The sequence below is a fragment of the Salvelinus namaycush genome, chromosome 37 (genome assembly GCF_016432855.1).
Source record: "Salvelinus namaycush isolate Seneca chromosome 37, SaNama_1.0, whole genome shotgun sequence".
NCBI classification, from domain to species: domain Eukaryota; kingdom Metazoa; phylum Chordata; class Actinopteri; order Salmoniformes; family Salmonidae; genus Salvelinus; species Salvelinus namaycush.
Genome location: NC_052343.1, coordinates 18,059,263 through 18,078,084, shown reverse-complemented (window position 1 = coordinate 18,078,084; position 18,822 = coordinate 18,059,263). Strand labels below are relative to the sequence as shown.

At 40.5% G+C, this 18,822-nt stretch overlaps 1 protein-coding gene across 1 annotated transcript; it reads right to left on the bottom strand.

Moving 5' to 3' along the window:
• Positions 1-1,805: 1,805 nt before the first annotated feature.
• Positions 1,806-2,867, bottom strand: LOC120031245 (C-C chemokine receptor type 5-like). The gene has a single exon (XM_038976909.1). It carries the CDS (start codon positions 2,865-2,867, stop codon positions 1,806-1,808), a length of 1,062 nt encoding a protein of 353 aa, XP_038832837.1.
• Between the last annotated feature and the right edge of the window lie 15,955 nt (positions 2,868-18,822).

Genomic DNA, 18,822 nt, shown 5'->3' with positions numbered 1-18,822 from the left:
GGAAAGTATTCAGACCCCTTGACTTTTTCCAAATTTTGATACATTACAGTCTTATTCTAAAATGGATTCAATAGTTTTTCCCCCTCATCAATCTACACACAATACCCAATAATGACAAAGCAAAAACTGCTTTTTATTGCAAAAAAAAATACTAAAAGAAATGAAATATCACATTTACATAAGTATTCAGACCCTTTACTCAGTACTTTGTTGAAGAACCTTTGGCAGCGATTACAACCTCGAGTCTTCTTGGGTATGACGCTATAAGCTTGGCACAACTGTATTTGGAGAGTTTTTCCCATTCTTCTCTGAAGATCCTCTCAAACTCTGTCAGGTTGGATGTGGAGCGTTGCTGCACAGCTATTTTCAGGTCTCTCCAGAGATGTTCAGTCGGGTTCAAGTCCGGGTTCTGGCTGGGCCACTGAAGGACATTCAGAGACTTGTCCTGAAGCCACTCCTGCATTTTCTTGGCTGTGTGTTTAGGGTTGTTGTCCTGTTGGAAGGTGAACCTTCGCCCCAGTCTGAGGTCCTGAGTGCTCTGGAGCAGGTTTTCATCTTGGATCTCTCTGTACTCCGTTCATCTTTCCCTCGATCCTGACTAGTCTCCCAGTTCCTGCCACTGAAAAACATCCCCACAGCATGATGCCGCCACTACCATGTTTCACCGTAGGGATGGTGCCAGGTTTCCTCCAGACGTGACGCTTGGCATTCAGGCCAAAGAGTTCAATCTTGGATTCATCAGACCAGAGAATATTGTTTCTCATGGTCTGAGAGTCTGTCATGTGCCTTTTACTGAGGAGTGGCTTCTGTCTGGCCACTCTACCATAAAGGCCTGATTGGTGGAGTGCTGCAGAGATGGTTGTCCTTCTGGAAGGTTCTTCCATCTCCACATAGGAACGCTGGAGCTCTGTCAGAGTGACAATCGGATTCTTGGTCACCTCTCTGACCAAGGCCCTTCTCCCTCGATTGCTCAGTTTGGCCAGGCGGACAGCTCTAGGAAGAGTCTTGGTGGTTCCAAACTTCTTCTATTTAAGAATGATGGAGCCACTGTTTTCTTGGGGAGCCTTCAATGCTGCAGAACTGTTTTGGTACCCTTCCCCAGATCTGTGCCTTGACACAATCCTGTCCGACCTCACGGCTTGGTTTTTGCTCTGACATGCACTGTCAACTGTGGGACCTTATATAGACAGGTGTGTGCCTTTCCAAATCATGTCGTATCAATTGAATTTACCACAGGGTCAAGATGTAGAAACATCTCAAGGATGATCAACGGAAACAGGATGCACCTGAGCTCAATTTCGAGCAAAAGGTCTGACTACTTATGTAAATAAGGTATTTCTGTTTTTATTTTTTATACATTTGCAAAAATGTCTAAAAAACAGTTTTCACTTTGTCATTATTGGGTATTGTGTGTAGATTGATGAGGAAAACATTTCAGTTAAACCATTTTAGAATATGGCTGTAATGTAGCACATTTTGGAAAAAGGAAAGGGGTCTGAATACTTTCTGAATGCACTGTACATACTGTCAATTTCTTTACTTTTTTCACACTTCACACAATACCACATGAGGACTCAACTAACACTCTTTAAAGGGATATATCAACAAAGGTATTGGAGCATGCAAAGATACAAAAGAGCAACTGATAACTACTGTATCTACTGTAAGCATAGATTCACAGCTAGGGTGGCCACACTTTCAAAGAAATCCTCCTTACATTTGTTTGTAGTTTTTCCTTACATCTTTTACTGTCTTTTCCCTTCTCAAAGTTTTTATATTTGAATTGTGTTTGTATACAAGTCAATCTACATCAATCTTGTAGATGTTATTTCAGAAGACCTGGAATAGACTGAGCTTTTTCGTCCAGACAACTCACTGTTATTAGGCCTGGCGAAGCACATTGGCATCCATTTTCTTAGTAACTTCAGGACAAGACTCATGAATTTCTGCCCTACAAAGGCATAGATGATCGGATTCAAACAACAGTGTGTGAACGCTAGCACCTCTGTCCACTGCATTGCCAGGTCTATGTTCTTGTGAGTTGTACAGTCCCCAAAATAGCTCTGTGCCTCCAGATTACGCAGGAGAATGACCACATTGTATGGGGTCCAAAAGCAGAAAAAGACCACTACTATGATGATTATCAGTTTGATGGCTTTGTGCTTTTTGGTGGTTTTGATATTGACTAGCATCGGAATGATTCTTGAATAGCAGATCACCATGACGGAGAGAGGGAGAAGTAGACCCAAGACATTCATCTCTAAATAAGAAACCTGGCGCCACATGCTACCCTCTGGATACTCTGGTTTACATGTTGAAAGCCCGGACTCATTATTTACTTTTGTGAAAATGATTGTAGGCAGAGAGGCACAGAGACTGAGAGCCCACATGAACAGAGACAGAGTGACCCCTACTCTGACTGATCTGAGCCTGGCCATTTTGTGAGCGTGGACTATGACCACATAGCGATCCACTGTCAAGATCACCATGAAGAAGATGCTGCCATAAAACCCCAGCATGTACAGTCCGGTTACCAGTCGGCACATAAAGTCCCCCAGGAGCCACTGGGCTGCGGTGGCATAGTGGGACCAGAAAGGCAGGGAGATGACGAAGAAAAGGTCAGACAGAGCCAGGTTGAAGAGACAGAGGTCTGTCATGCTTCTGGTCCTCCTAAATTTCACCAGGACATAGACCACCAGGCTGTTACCGATGAAGCCCACGATGAAGACCAGGCTGTAGAATGTAGGCAGAAACACCCGTCCAAACTCCTTCACATTGGCATTGTTGCATGGCTGGCTCTCTGATGCATCTAACCATTCTGTATCACCGTAGTAGGCGGAATAGTTATAATCTGTTGTTGGCTCCATATCCTTGTCTGTAGAAAGACAGAAATAGTATTGTTATTAGTCAAGGTGGTGTGCTTTCATTCAAAATCAACCTGAATAGTCAAAGTGGCAATCTGCAGTTGCAAATAAATCTGCAAACAATAAAAAAGGAGCCACCCTGCCGCTGTTTGGTTAAACAGCTGAGGGATGGGGCTGGAGAAATGTAACCTACTAATTATAATAATCATTTTGGGGGGAGGTGCTTATATTAGTCCTGTTACACACTTGTGGGAATTTACTTGTTCAAGTTTGTAATGTAAATGTGTTTCTTGCATGTGAAGATGGCAGGTAGCCTAGTGGTTAGAGTGTTGGACTAGTAACAGGATGGTTGCAAGATCAAATCCCCGAGCTGACAAGGTAAAAATCTGTTTTTCTGCCCCTGAACAAGGCAGTTAACCCACTGTTCCTAGGCCTTCAATGAAAATAAGAATTTGTTCTTAACTGACTTGCCTAGTTAAATAAAGGTATCCTAAATATCCTGACACAGGGAGTGGGGCCAGGGTCAAACAATGGAGTGAAACAATCATATATTTTAGATTTCTATTGGTGTACAACAGTTTATATGAATGATAAATTATACTCTCTACAAATCTATGGTTATATATATCATTCATTTAAATGTAAAAACAATCACAAATTTCCCCTTTAAATTGTTCCTTTGAAATATTATCGTTGTACTGATATTCATCAAAACAAACAAACAAACAAACACAAGCGTCATGCCCATAGGCAGCACAGGGGCACATGCCCTCTTTCCCTTTCCCTCAGATTTGTTCTGTTTTATAAAAATCCAAGCAATTTTTTTGTTAATTTTGTTTGTTTGTTTCTCTGTAATACTACTAGCCACCTAGCAATTTTATGAAGTTGGGTTTAGCTAGTCCAGATAGGTTCCCAATCTCATACCTAGCTACCAAGAAGCCATTTCTGCCTATCAATCAGGTTAGAGTAGCTAGCTTGTCTAACTATCTTAGCTGGCATGCCTTCTGGCAAGGTTGGTAGATTACTAAGTGTACTGAATAAAACTCACATTCATTTACAGATTTTACCCAGATTTTAGCAGAGAAGCATATTTAGTTTCTTATAAAGGCTGATTATACAGATTATGGGGCTGCTCTGACACCTTCAGGTGCTTATAGGTGTTCACTACACAGTCAAAGAAATCTAGAAAGTCATAGTCACTGTAGGAGAGCTACTGTAGGTTTTCGCTCCAATCCTAATCTAGGGCACCTGATTCTAATAATTAGCTGGTGGATAAACTGAATCAGGTTAGTTACAACTAGGGTTATATTGAAAACCTAAAGGATGGTAGCTCTCCAGGAACAGGGTTGGAGAGTCCTGTAAGTAGTCTATAATTCATATTATATATATTAACAAAAGTGTATTTAAATTGGGGCACAAATTGAGTATGGTAATCTAACGACTGTCTTTAACTCTATTCAGCACTTCAAGTAATTATGTAATTTTTGTTCATTTTTTAATGCTTAAAATGTCACAAGCATAAAGAATTGTTGTGTTACCTCTTAGAAATAGGTATAGATTTTATATCTTCAATAGGTTTCTAGATGTTGACAAAAAGTACTCACCAGGTATGATTAATGATCAATTAGCTTTGGTGAGTCTCTTGAAGATGTATGTATTGCCCTGATGTACAATAGCCTATAGTACTGCTGCTGCATTCCTCCACCTCCCTTAGAAGGAGGTACTGTGAAAGTATTATAATGAAGTTGGGTTTGTTTCATACTGGTAATTTTAGACTCTGAGGTTTGGTTGTACACTCTTAGAAAAAAAGGTGCTATCTAGAAACGAAAGGGTTCTTCGGCTGTCCCCATTGGAGAACCCTTTGAAGAACCCTTTTTGGTTCCAGGTAGAACCCTTTTTGTTCCAGGTAGAACCTTTTTAGGTTCCATGTAAAAAACGTTCCATATAGGGTTATACATGGAATACAAAAGGGTTCAAAAGAGCTCCACCTGGAACCAAAAAACGTTATCCTATGTGGACTGCTGTCACGATCGTCTTGATATGAGAGATTGGACCAAGGCGCAGCATGATATGAATACATCTTCTTTTTTATTATACGAAGACGTAACACGAAACACTTATACAAACTAACAAAAACAACAAACGACCGTGAAGCTACAAACGCAAGTGCACACACAAACTACTTACGTTCAACATAGACTAGACATAGAAAATGACCCACAAACAGCTAAAGCCTATGGCTGCCTTAAATATGGCTCCCAATCAGAGACAACAATAACCAGCTGTCTCTAATTGAGACCCAATTCAGGCAACCATAGACTTTCCTAGACACCTACACTGAACATTAAACCATCTATTCTACTAAACCCCCTAAACCAAACAACACCCTAGACCAGGGGTGTCAAACTCATTCCACGGAGGGCCGAGTGTCTGCAGGTTTTTGGTTTTTCCTTTCAATAAAGCCCTAGACAACCAGGTGTGGGGAGTTCCTAACTAATTAGTGATGTTAATTCATCAATCAAGTACAAGGGAGGAGCGAAAACCCGCAGACACTCGGCCCTCCGTGGAATGAGTTTGACACCTGTGCCCTAGACAATACAAAAACACATACTTCACCATGTCACACCCTGACCTAACTAAAATAATAATGAAAACAAAGATAACTAAGGCCAGGGTGTGACAACTGCCCAAAAAAACTTTTGGAACTCTTTTTTCTAAGAGTGTAGTCTTTTGAAAGTCAAAGTCAACACATGTCCTGATATGATCACAAGCAAACATGATCTGTTTGTCAGAGAGTAGAGCATGCACTTGTGGGACAAATGGTGTGGAGGGACCCAGAGCCATAGATAGAGATACAGTATATGGCGCCTGAGCAAACCCTCCCCCCCAATATTTGTATTTTTTTATGTAATATATATAAAAAAATATAATATGATTTAATTCCATTCATTTTACATGATATGGCAAAAATAAGTCAGCATGAGGCACACCATGAAGAGTGAAATATAGCAAAGTAACCTTTTTATGTAGCAGTAGAGACTGTATGTAGCCCTATCCTGCAGTTAAATTATCTAGTGGCCTTATGGGTGTAATGTTATTAAAAAGTTTAATAAATTCATAATTAATAAACATTTTTAAAAAAATAACACAGAAAATCTGGTGTTTCTATGTCAAAGGATTTTGTTATATTTCAGTCTTCTGTGAAGTATATAAAGTGGAATGTTGGGATGCAAACTCAAAATTATAGACACTTCAACTCTATATTTGTATTTTTGTTTTTATTATGGATCCCCACCAGCAAAATTAAGGCAGTTCATACAATTTTAAAACATTACAATACATTCACAGGTTTCACAATACACTTTGTGTCCTCAGGCCCCTACTCCACCACTGCCACATATCTACAGTACTAAATCCATGTGTATGTATAGTGTGTATGTATAGTGCGTATGTTATCGTGTGTGTGTGTGTGTGTGTGTGTGTGTGTGTGTGTGTGTGTGTGTGTGTGTGTGTGTGTGTGTGTGTGTGTGTGTGTGTGTGTGTGTGTGTGTGTGTGTGTGTGTGTGTGTGTGTATGCATGTGTCTGTGCCAATGTTTGTGTTGCTTCACAGTCCCCGCTGTTCCATAAGTTGTTTTTAAAATCAGGGTTTTTTAAAATCTAATTTTCCTGCTTGCGTCAGTTACTTGATGTGGAATAGAGTTCCATGTAGTCATGGCTCTATGTAGTACTGTGTGCCTCCCATAGTCTGTTCTGGACTTGGGGACTGTGAAGGGCCCTCTTGTGGCATGTCTTGTGGGGTATGCATGGGTGTCCGAGCTGTGTGCCATTAGTTTAGACAGACAGCTCGGTGCATTCAACATGTCAATACCTCTCATAAATAAAAGTAGTGATGAAGTCAATCGCTCCTCCACTTTCAGCCAGGAGAGATTGACATGCATATTATTAATATTAGCTCTCTGTGTACATCCAAGGGCCAGCCGTGCTGCCCTGTTCTGAGCCAATTGCAATTTTCCTAAGTCCTTTTTTGTGGCACCTGACCACACGACTGAACAGTAGTCAAGGTGCAACAAAACTCGTGCCTGTAGGATCTGCGTTGTTGATAGTGTTGTTAAGAAGGGGGAGCATCACTTTATTATAGACAGACTTCTCCCCCATCTTAGCTACTACTGCATCAATATGTTTTGACCATGACAGTTTACAATCCAGGGTTACTCCAAGCAGTTTAGTAATCTCAACTTGCTCAATTTCCACATTATTTATTACAAGATTTAGTTGAGGTTTAGGGTTTAGTGTGTGTTTTGTTCCAAATTGAATGCTTTTAGTTTTAGAAATATTTAGGGCTAACTTATTCCTTGCCACCCACTCTGAAACTAACTGCAGCTCTTTGTTGAGTGTTGCAGTCACGTCGAATCACACTATTGTCTGATTTGAAGTCACACAGTGACCTCCTGTGGGCAGAGTTTGTGACAACTCCATCACTACTCATTAATAACAGTATGACAATTACACCATACATGTTGTTAAGTGAACATGATTTCGTGCAATCCTCAAACAGATCGATCCATATCTGATCTGAAGAATAAAATCATTCCATCATCTTTGTGCAATGATAAGTATCTAACACTAGAATTACATTATTATAAAGTTAGAAATATATTTTTAATTTCTGTTCATTTGAGTTTTTTATTTGAAGTGAAATATCAATGTTCTCTAGATATTATTTTAAATGTAACCAGTGCCACCATTGCAGGAATATTGCAAAGAAAACGTATTTTGTTGACACAGTTTCCAAAATGGAGTATGACGTCAAGCATTTCATTAACTGCAAAACGACTCATGTCATCTATAGATTGGAATGTCCACAGTGCAAGGTGTTCTACATTGGACGGACAAAGAGACGCCTTCAAGACCGCTTAGCGGAACACAAGTACGCCATACGTGTAGGCAATGAAGACTACCCCATGGCAAGGCACTACAAGTCCTTACACCATGGCAACCCCTACAAGCTATGGGTATTGATCATGTTCCGGCCTCAATTAGAAAAGGGGACCGTCTTAAACAGTTAAACCAAAAGGAACGTTTTTGGATTTACAAACTACAGGCCACTAAGTACCCTGGTTTAAATGAAGATATGGATTTCTCACCCTTCCTGTAGGGCCGTGATAGGACCATTTGCTGTCATCTAGTGGACATTTTGCTCAATTGCCCTCAGCTATGTTTAGACTGTTGTTGTTCATGTTTGCTGTGTTCTAGTGCACTATGGAATATATTGCCTCCCTTCTTGACACTTCTCCCAGTCATATTTAAGGTTAGAACTACCTTTCTAGGCGTTCTGATACTTCTAGCTTGGAGTTGAATTTTTTGATAACATAGCTACAGTATTTCACTTTTTAATGTATACAGTATTGCTTACTAGGTGTGTCCAATCAATTTTGTAACCACTCCCTCTTCAAATTAGGGCTAATTGGAAAAGCTGTTCAAAAGAGGACATTGTATTATTTTTGTGTACTCCCTGACGAAGGCCATGCAGCCGAAACGCGTCGGATTTTTTAAACCTTGTTTCTATTGAACATGCCATACAAATAAAGGAATGTAAAATAATTCTATGAAGAGTGCCTTGGTCTTCCTTTCTTTTTGAGTTCTCTAGATTTTCTTGGATGATCAGCAATGTGTGTAATGTACAATAAGTAGGCTGTTGTGGTGTGCAAAGAAAGGGGCGGGGTTTAAGTGAATAAATTATTGCAAGGGATGCTGGGATCCAGGGTTTAAATTCAAATAGTTGGATTTTCAGTAGGATGAAGCTGAGATTTATGGAATTGGCAACTGTGAATTCTTCATTATCGATACGTTCGCTTAACTCAATAGAAGTAACCTTTTAATTAATATGCTCACCATGCCCAGATAGTGCCACTTACAGCCTGCCTACGAAATGGACTCATTCTTTCCATGGTGCTACAGTAAATTATTCCCAAATTATACCTTTATAGTAGCATAGTTTTATTAAATTAATGTATAAACAGCGATCAAAACGTGAGTGTGTTTTAAGTTAAATGTGGGTCTCAGTAATAAAAAAATAAAAAAGAGATGAATGAAAACTGTCGCGTTGTGTGCGTCCCAGTCCTACCGCTCGCTCGCCTTCTGGAGCTGGCAGTGAATTCCCAATGAGCATGATTGACGTTAGAGTGCTGACGAAGGCGGGCTTGGACTAGAACAGGGACAACAGGCATATACACGGATTATTCCGAAATCGCTTTGCAATTACCTGCTATGAGAATATGAAAATGAATTGAAACAATGTTTGAGTCGACGTAAGTACACTATTATACCTATCACATCCTGAAAGTTTGTGGTTACTTTGTGTCTCTGCATTGCGACTTTTTGTTGTTGTGTAGACAACTGTTACTATGTTGCAGGACTTTAGTCTGCAAATGACTGTCAAATTTCAGCAGTCACATTTGTATGGACCTGTAAATCCTATTTTGCAATTGATGTGAAACTAATGTGTAATTCTTATTTTTAAATAGCCTAGCCTACTGACATTTTGTTGACTGTCGCCTAGAAGTAACCAAACAATTCTCAACTATTGTTTCGTTAGAAAAATAGCACCCATATTTTGTATCTATCGGTTATTTGGATATCAATGTGCTTAGATATCAGTAGAGCTTTGGTGTCCTTGATGACAGGACAAAAGGAAAACATTGAGGATAGCCAAACACTTACCATTGAAGTTGGATATTAGTAAAAACAGTCAGTGCCACATGCAGAAGATGGACTTTGGAGAAGTCAACACAGCCACAAAACCTCCAATAGGGTAAGTGTGAGGAATTTGAGGTATCTAATAACTGTTGTTTGTCTTTCCCATTCCAAATATGTATGTGAATAAGTATTGTGTTTGAATAACTGTTTAAACAATCAAATTATCATAATATTGAGGAATGGTGATGGAGACCAACTTGGTCATAAGGTGAGTTGACACGACAAACATGGAGAAAGCCTATTTTCCACCTAGCAGGCCTTTGCGTTGCATAAAGCTCATTTGTGATTGGACGGTCAGTCTTTTTTCACCTTTATTTAACTAGGCAAGTCATTTAAGAACACTCATTTTCAATGACAGCCTAGGAACAGTGGGTTAACTGCCTTGTTCAAGGGAAGAAGGACAGATTTATACCTTGTCAGCTCAGGGATTTGATCTTGCAACCTTTCGGTTACTAGTCCAGGGCTCTAACCACTAGGCTACCTGCCGCCCCCGTTTTACATTCTTACTGTAGCTCTGTCAAATATATACTGAACAAAACTATAAATGCAACATGCAATGAAACATGGGACCAACACTTTGCATGTTGCATTTATATTCTTGTTCAATGTGTGTGTATACATACATACATACATACATACATACATACATACATACATACATACATGCATACATGCATATACACACACTAACGTTCAAAAGTTTGAGGGCACTTAGACATGTCCTTGTTTTCCATGAAATTAGTTGCAAAATGAATAAGAAATATAGTCAAGATGTTGACAAGGTTATAAAATGATTTAATTGAAATAATAATTGTGTCCTTCAAACTTTACTTTCGTCAAAGAATCCTCCATTTGCAGCAATTACAGCCTTGCAGACCTTTGGCATTCCAGTTGTCAATTTGTTGAGGTAATCTGAAGAGATTTCACCCATGCTTTTTGAAGCAACTCCCACAAGTTGGATTGGCTTGATGGGCACTTCTTACATACCATATGGCCAAGCTGCTCCCACAACAGCTCAATAGGGTTGAGATCCGGTGACTGTGCTGGCCACTCCATTATAGACCGAATACCAGCTGACTGCTTCTTCCCTAAATAGTTATTGCATAGATTGGAGCTGTGCTTTGGGTCATTGTCCTGTTGTAGGAGGAAATTGGCTCCAATTAAGCGTCGTCCACAGGGTATGGCATGACGTTGCAAAATGGAGTGATAGCCTTCCTTCTTCAAGATCCCTTTTACCCTGTACAAATCTCCCACTTTACCACCACCAAAGCACCCCCAGACCATCACATTGCCTCCACCATGCTTGACAGATGGTGTCAAGCACTCCTTTTCATTTTTTCTGCATCTCACGAATGTTCTTCTTTGTGATCCGAAAACCTCCAACTTCGATTTGTCTGTCCATAACACTTCTTACCAATCTTCCTCTGTCTACTGTCTGTGTTCTTTTTCCCATCTTCATCTTTTCTTTTTATTGGCCAGTCTGAGAATATGGCTTTTTCTTTGCCATTCTGCCTAAAAGGCACTCATTTCGGGGAACGACTCAGTTATTAGATTGATCATCATTTTTTCCCCCAACGGAACATGTCAAAGGTAGCACCTTTAGCTGTTGGTAAAATGGTTCTCTTTAAATTACTATGACAACGGCCATTTGTTAGGGTGTTCTCCTTTTGTCAGCTAATGCCATCACAGAGGCATTAGCAGCTTTATTTTACATGGCAAGAACAAGAAGGAAGGTTTAAAGTGAAACGGAGCCTGTAAAACACTCACAGGGAGGGAAGAATGTCCCAAATGGCACCCTATTCCCTATATAGTATAGTGCACTACTTTTGACTTGGGGCTGGGCGATATGGCAAATAAATTATCACGATATCTAGATATTTTTTCATTCGATAATGATAATTATCACGATATTAATCAAATAATGTTTAAAAGGTGCATATCTGCGTCAAACTCAAGAATGTCTGAATAAACCGTGGTTAGAGCATTGGGCGAGTAACCGAAAGGTTGCTAGATCGAATCCCCGAGCTGACAAGGTAAAAATCTGTCGTTCTACCCCTGAACAAGGCAGTTAACTGTTCCCCGATAGGCCGTCATTGTAAGTAAGAAGTTGTTATTAACTGACTTGCCTAGTTAAATAAAGTTGACTTTTTTTAATTATGTGAGCTACACATAAAATTATACTTGAAGGAAAATTGTTCCATGTTTGCGGACAGGGAGCATGTACAGTTGAAGTCGGAAGTTTACATACACCTTAGCCAAATACATTTAAACTCAGTTTTTTCACAATTCCTGATGTTTAATCCTAGTAAAAATTCCCTGTCTTAGGTCAGTTAGGATCACCACTTTATTTTAAGAATGTGAAATGTCAGAATAATAGAGTGATTTATTTCAGCTTTTATTTCTTTCATAACATTCCCAGTGGGTCAGAAGTTTACATACACTCAATTAGTATTTGGTAGCATTGCCTTTAAATTGTTTAACTTGGGTCAAACGTTTCGGGTAGCCTTCCACAAGCTTCCCACAATAAGTTGGGTGAATTTTGGCCCATTCCTCCTGACAGCTGGTGTAACTGAGTCAGGTTTGTAGGCCTCCTTGCTCGCACACACTTTTTCAGTTCTGCTCACAAATTTTCTATAGGATTGAGGTCAGTGCTTTGTGATGGCCAATCCAATACCTTGACTTTGTTGTCCTTAAGCCATTTTGCCACAACTTTGGAAGTATGCTTGGGGTCATTGTCCATTTGGAAGACCCATTTGCGACCAAGCTTTAACTTCCTGACTGATGTCTTGAGATGTTGCTTCAATATATCCACATCATTTTCCTACCTCATGATGCCATCTATTTTGTGAAGTGCACCAGTCCCTCCTGCAGCAAAGCACCCCCACAACATGATGCTGCCACCCCCGTGCTTCACGGTTGGGATGGTGTTCTTCGGCTTGCAAGCCTCCCCCTTTTTTCTCCAAACATAATGATGGTCATTATGGTCATTTTTGTTTCCTCAGACCAGAGGACATTTGTCCAAAAAGTACGATCTTTGTCCCCATGTGCAGTTGCAAACCGTAGTCTGGCTTTTTTTATGGCGGTTTTGGAGCAGTGGCTTCTTCCTTGCTGAGCGGCCTTTCAGGTTATGTCGATGTAGGACTCGTTTTACTGTGGATATAGATACATTTGTACCTGTTTCCTCCAGCATCTTCACAATGTCCTTTGCTGTTGTTCTGGGATTGATTTGCACTTTTCGCAACAAAGTACGTTCATCTCTAGGAGACAGAACGCGTCTCCTTCCTGAGCGGTATGACGGATGTGTGGTCCCATGGTGTTTATACTTGCGTACTATTGTTTGTACAGATGAACGTGGTACCTTCAGGCGTTTGTAAATTACTCCCAAGGATGAACCAGACTTGTGGAGGTCTACAATTTTTTTTCTGATGTCTTTGCTGATTTCTTTTGATTTTCCCATGATGTCAAGCAAAGAGGCACTGAGTTTGAAGGTAGGCCTTGAAATACATCCACAGGTACACCTCCAATTGACTCAAATGATGTCAATTAGCCTATCAGAAGCTTCTAAAGCCATGACATAATTTTCTGGAATTTTCTGAGCTGTTTAAAGGCACAGTCAACATAGTGTATGTGAACTTCTGACCCACTGGAATTGTGATACAGTGAAATAATCTGTCTGTAAACAATTGTTGGAAAAATGACAATTTTTCATGCACAAAGTAGATGTCTTAACCAACTTTCAAAAACTACTGTTTGTTAACAAGAAATTTGTGGAGTGGTTGAAAAACTAGTAATAATGTCTCCAACCTAAGTGTATGTAAACTTCTGACTTCAACTGTACCTGGGGTCAATTAAATTGATAAGCCTCTTGAAACCTTCCTTTTCAACTGTGCTAATTGGTAGCATGTCCTTAGCAATGCAATGCATAATAGCATTTGTGATGTCTTTGTGTTTTCGATGTTTGCTTGTAGGGCATAAACGCTGTCAGTGTTGACTGCTTCGGGCAAACATCCCTAGATTGGCTGGTGCTTGAGGGGAGTTTATCAATACCGTGGCGCAAACTCAAACTTCCTGCATGTTCCAAAGAGTGATTTTGCTTCAGATGTTGAAAAAGGTTTGTCATATTACCGGACTTCGTAGCCACCTGTCTACGGCACAATTTGCACCGAACATTGTTTTGCTCTTTGTCGGACTTCAAAAAGCCAAACCACTTCCAAATTACTGAAACAATTTAACCCTTTTTATCAATAGTTCCTTCGTTGTAAGCTGCTCCTTCTCCATGGCTATCACTGCCACTGTTTTCGCCTACATCACTCGTGGTTAATAGTGGCTACTCCATCACTCGAGATGCTAAGTGTTTTTTTTGTGGGCATATACCTCTCCATTTGCATATTGTCACTTCTCCGCACATTCCTGCTGCGTCACAGAGGTGAAATGGACTGCTGTACCTAATTATTCTATATCGACATTATCAAAAATGAATCTAAACGTTTTTATATCGTTATTGAGGGAAGTAATTACCTCGATAATTATTGATTTATCGCCCAGTCCTATTTTGACCTATGGTCCCTGTCAAGGGACTAGGGTGCCATTTGGGACACAGTCCACTTCTGAGGAGATGAAATGCTCATTTTTGATACCTGGGTGACTAGATTTTGAAATCTGAGCAGGCAATTTTAGTGGAGGCTACTAAAGCACGATGTGGTTTCAAAGTGATGGACTTTACCAAATGAAGCCCTGTAAAGGCCAGATAGGCAGATAACTGGCAGTCTGTAATTCATGTCTGAGGCTGTGTATGGACCCTGGTCAAAAGTAGTACACTACATAGGGATTAGGGTGCCATTTGGGACAAAACTTTCAGACATCCTGAGACACCAGCCAGCCTTTTTTGCTTAGCTAGCCCAGAGAGCCCTGCTCCTCCTAGCCCTGCTCTGCCTTACTGTGCTATAGGATGTTATAGGGAGTCCAACCCTGATCACAACAGTATGTGTTTTTAATTTTATGTGTATATTTATTTTGCATATTGTCATGTAGAATGGGGCGGCAGGGTAGCCTAGTGGTTAGAGCGTTGGACTAGTAACCGAAAGGTTGCGAGTTCAAATCCCCGAGCTGACAAGGTACAAATCTGTCGTTCTGCCCCTGAACAGGCAGTTAACCCACTGTTCCTAGGCCGTCATTAAAAAATACGAATTTGTTCTTAACTGACTTGCCTAGTTAAATATAAAAAAGGTAAATTTGTAAGTCGCTCTGGATAAGAGCGTCTGCTAAATGACCTAAATGTAAATGTAGAAGATGACACAATTGCAAAATAGTCCCGCTTACTATTTCGGTGCGTTTCAACCATGTGGATACTCACTGTATATTGTGACATAGTTACAGTATAACTGCTCTGGAGTTAGCTTGAGTCTATTTGTTGTTTCTCTTTTGTGTGAATTGGAGTATTGTGTGTGTTTTAGGGGCTATGAGCATTCCAGTCCCAGGTCGAAAATGCTGAAGTGTATAGACCTAGGCCAACAGTCTTAATTAGCAGTGTGTGTGTGTGTGTTTACTACTGTAAATGCCTGGGCCTAGTGTTGTTGTCTGAGCTAAGGGACCATCTATAAGCGTGTAGTAATGGGTCTCAGCCCAAATTGTCTCCAGATTGATGTGGGGTTTAGTTTAGGGCTCCCAGTTTCATTTGCCTGCCTCACAAAAGAGTTTGGTCCAATATAGCCTGGAAATGCAGAATTCTTCAGTTGCATGCAGCTTTAATACCCAATTAACTATCTATTATTGCTTGTAAACATTTGAAATTCGATTTTTAACTAGATGTTCATATGTATGAAGTATATTACAGTCTGTATTTTAACATGTCCTTTTGCTCAAATGCTTTAGTGGCTTTTTGTTGTGGCAGAGTGACTACTCTCAGTGCCTGTTTTGAGTTTACAGTCGATTTATATAGACCAATGATCATTTAAAATAATAATCCACTGTGCATCTTCACTTTGATTTCACCCTTTGACTGTCAACCATTTATTCTCTTATCACTATGTTGTCCATGCTTCTATGTCTGTTCCCTGGTAATGTTACCTAAAATACACTCCCCATTAGCAGTAGAGAGTGTTGTCCCTCAGCACCAGCTACACTCCTGCTTGTCTCCCCAGACCAGACGGGCCTCAGACCAGCTTCAGAAACACCCAGTGCAGTGGGTTGTATTTTTGGTCAGGTTCAAGTCTGAAAGCTTGTAGTCCATTAGCATTTTGCTCACTAAGCAGTCCCCCGCCCCACCCTCATTTTCCTTACTTACATTTATGTGTACAGATATAGGATCTTAATTTGATCACCCTGTTGCAGGGGGACATTTAAAACATTTTGTTTCTTTGAGGTTTTAAAAGTCTTCTCAAGTTTGTAATTTCCTCTTTGAAATTTCAGACTTGATTTCCCTTATGAAATGTGTGTCAACCCCTACAAAAATGTTAATTCATTATAATCCACATAATAATTCACATTTCCTGTTGCTGCGGGATTATTTTCCTGCTGTAGCATACTGGCTCATTTATACTTTAGGTGTATCCCTAAAACTATAACCTTGACGTTTCTATTGAGGTGGATTGAGAGCAGGCATTTCTATTTGTTTTTCAAGAGAAGATAACTTTAATCTTTTTGCAAGATGATAGAGAAGTGATGTATTGTTGGCGGTGGTATATGGCTGGGAATAACTATTCTTGGCACTAGTCTTTATAAATAGTTCTCTGACTGCCTGGCACTAGTCTTTATAAATAGTTCTCTGACTGCCACCACCATCTCTGACTACCATGAATTACTTCCATGGACTCTTCAGGGCAGGTCCCAACACAAGTAGAGCATGTGCACTATCTAGTTTTACTATTGTTTATGCAGTTACGACTCAAGTAAGAATAGTTTTGAAGAGAATATGTTTTAACTTATTGGTAGGTTACATCATAATCATGTTCACACACACGCCTCCCATTTTAGGGATTCGATTTAAATGTTGTGTAATTTATTGTAGTCGAGGGCAACACGTTTTAAGTGAGTCATTACTCTACAGCAGTCTGACTAGTTGCAGTGTCCTCTAGTGAATGGTGGACATGAGGGGCTGTTTCAAGTTGAGCACTAAGCTACAGGACCTATTTTGGGTCACTGTCAGACTGTGTAGTCTGAGGATTGTATGGTAGGTGGGTTTGTGGTGAAGACTGATCTGTGTACAGTCGTGGTCAAAAGTTTTGAGAATGACACAAATATTAATTTCCACAAAGTTTGCAGCTTCAGTGTCTTTAGATATTTTTGTCAGATGTTACTATGGAATACTGAAGTATAATTACAAGTATTTCATAAGTGTCAAAGGCTTTTATTGACAATTACATGAAGTTGATGCAAAGAGTCAATATTTGCAGTGTTGACCCCTTCTTTTTCAAGACCTCTGCAATCTGCCCTGGCATGCTGTCAATTAACTTCTGGGCCACATCCTGACTGATGGCATCCCATTCTTGCATTATCAATGCTTGGAGTTTGTGGGTTTTTGTTTGTTCACCCGCCTCTTGAGGATTGACCACAAGTTCTCAATGGGATTAAGGTCTGGGGAGTTTCCTGGCCATGGACCTAAAATGTCAGTGTTTTGTTCCCCGAGCCACTTAGTTATCACTTTCGCCTTATGGCAAGGTGCTCCATCATGCTGGAAAAGGCATTGTTCATCACCAAACTGTTCCTGGATGGTTGGGAGAAGTTGCTCTCTGAGGATGTGTTGGTACCATTCTTTATTCATGGCTGTGTTCTTTGGCACAATTGTGAGTGAGCCCACTCCCTTGGCTGAGAAGCAACCCCACACATGAATGGTCTCAGGATGCTTTACTGTTGGCATGACACAGGACTGATGGGTAGCGCTCACCTTGTCTTCTACGAACAGGCTTTTTTCCGGATGCCCCAAACAATCGGAAAGGGATTCATCAGAGAAAATGACTTTACCCCAGTCCCCAGCAGTCCAATCCCTGTACCTTTAGCAGAATATCAGTCTGTCCCTGATGTTTTTCCTGGAGAGAAGTGGCTTCTTTGCTGCCCTTCTTGACACCAGGCCTTCCTCCAAAAGTCTTCGCCTCACTTTGTGCACCTGCCTGCTGCCATTCTTGAGCAAGCTCTGTACTGGTGGTGCCCCGATCCCGCAGCTGAATCAATTTTAGGAGACGGTCCTGGTGCTTGCTGGACATTCTTGGCCACCCTGAAGCCTTCTTCACAACAATTGAACCGCTCTCCTTGAAGTTCTTGATGATCCGATAAATGGTTGATTTAGGTGCAATCTTACTGGCAGCAATATCCTTGCCTGTGAAGCCCTTTTTGTGCATAGCAATGATGACGACATGTGTTTCCTTGCAGGTAACCATGGTTGAGAGGAAGAATAATGATTCCAAGCACCATCCTCCTTTTGCAGCTTCCAGTCTGTTATTCGAACTCAATCAGCATGACAGAGTGATCTCCAGCCTTGTCCTCGTCAACACTCACACCTGTGTTAACGAGAGAATCACTGACATGATGTCAGCTGGTCCTTTTGTGGCAGGGCTGAAATGCAGTGGAAATGTTTTTGGGGGATTCAGTTCATTTGCATGGCAAAGAGGGACTTTGCAATTAATTGCAATTCATCTGATCACTCTTCATAACATTCTGGAGTATATGCAAATTGCCATCATACAAACTGAGGCAGCAGACTTTGTGAAATTTAATATTTGTGTCATTCTCAAAACTTTTGGCCACGACTGTACAGTACAGTTGAGACGAGCCCCAAATATTAGGTTAGGTGTGGTAGTAATCTTGAGTTCGTTAATGGCCATGTTCTTATTTTGGATGGTTGTGATTGTTATTTCACCTGCACCGTCACACTGTGGATGGCAGACTGAGTAAGAGGAAGAGCAGCTGTTGGTTCTAGTGATGCTTTAGGTTATCATACGGTGATGCTAGTACTGACACTAGTTTGCCACTGTTTACAGCTATTTCCTTTTTCACACCTTTACTGCAGTAGCCTCCCCTTATTTAACAAATACCATAATCATATGTTAGTCTCATTCTGTGACTGGAAGTGTCTATGGCTAAAAGAGGAGTGGTATAATATGTGTTTCTCTGAGTCCTTCCATGCAGCAGAGCTTTGTTAATTGAGGGAGTTGCTTAGGGAATATGGAACAAGCTAATTGTTATTTCCTGCTGTTCTGTTCCCTCCCT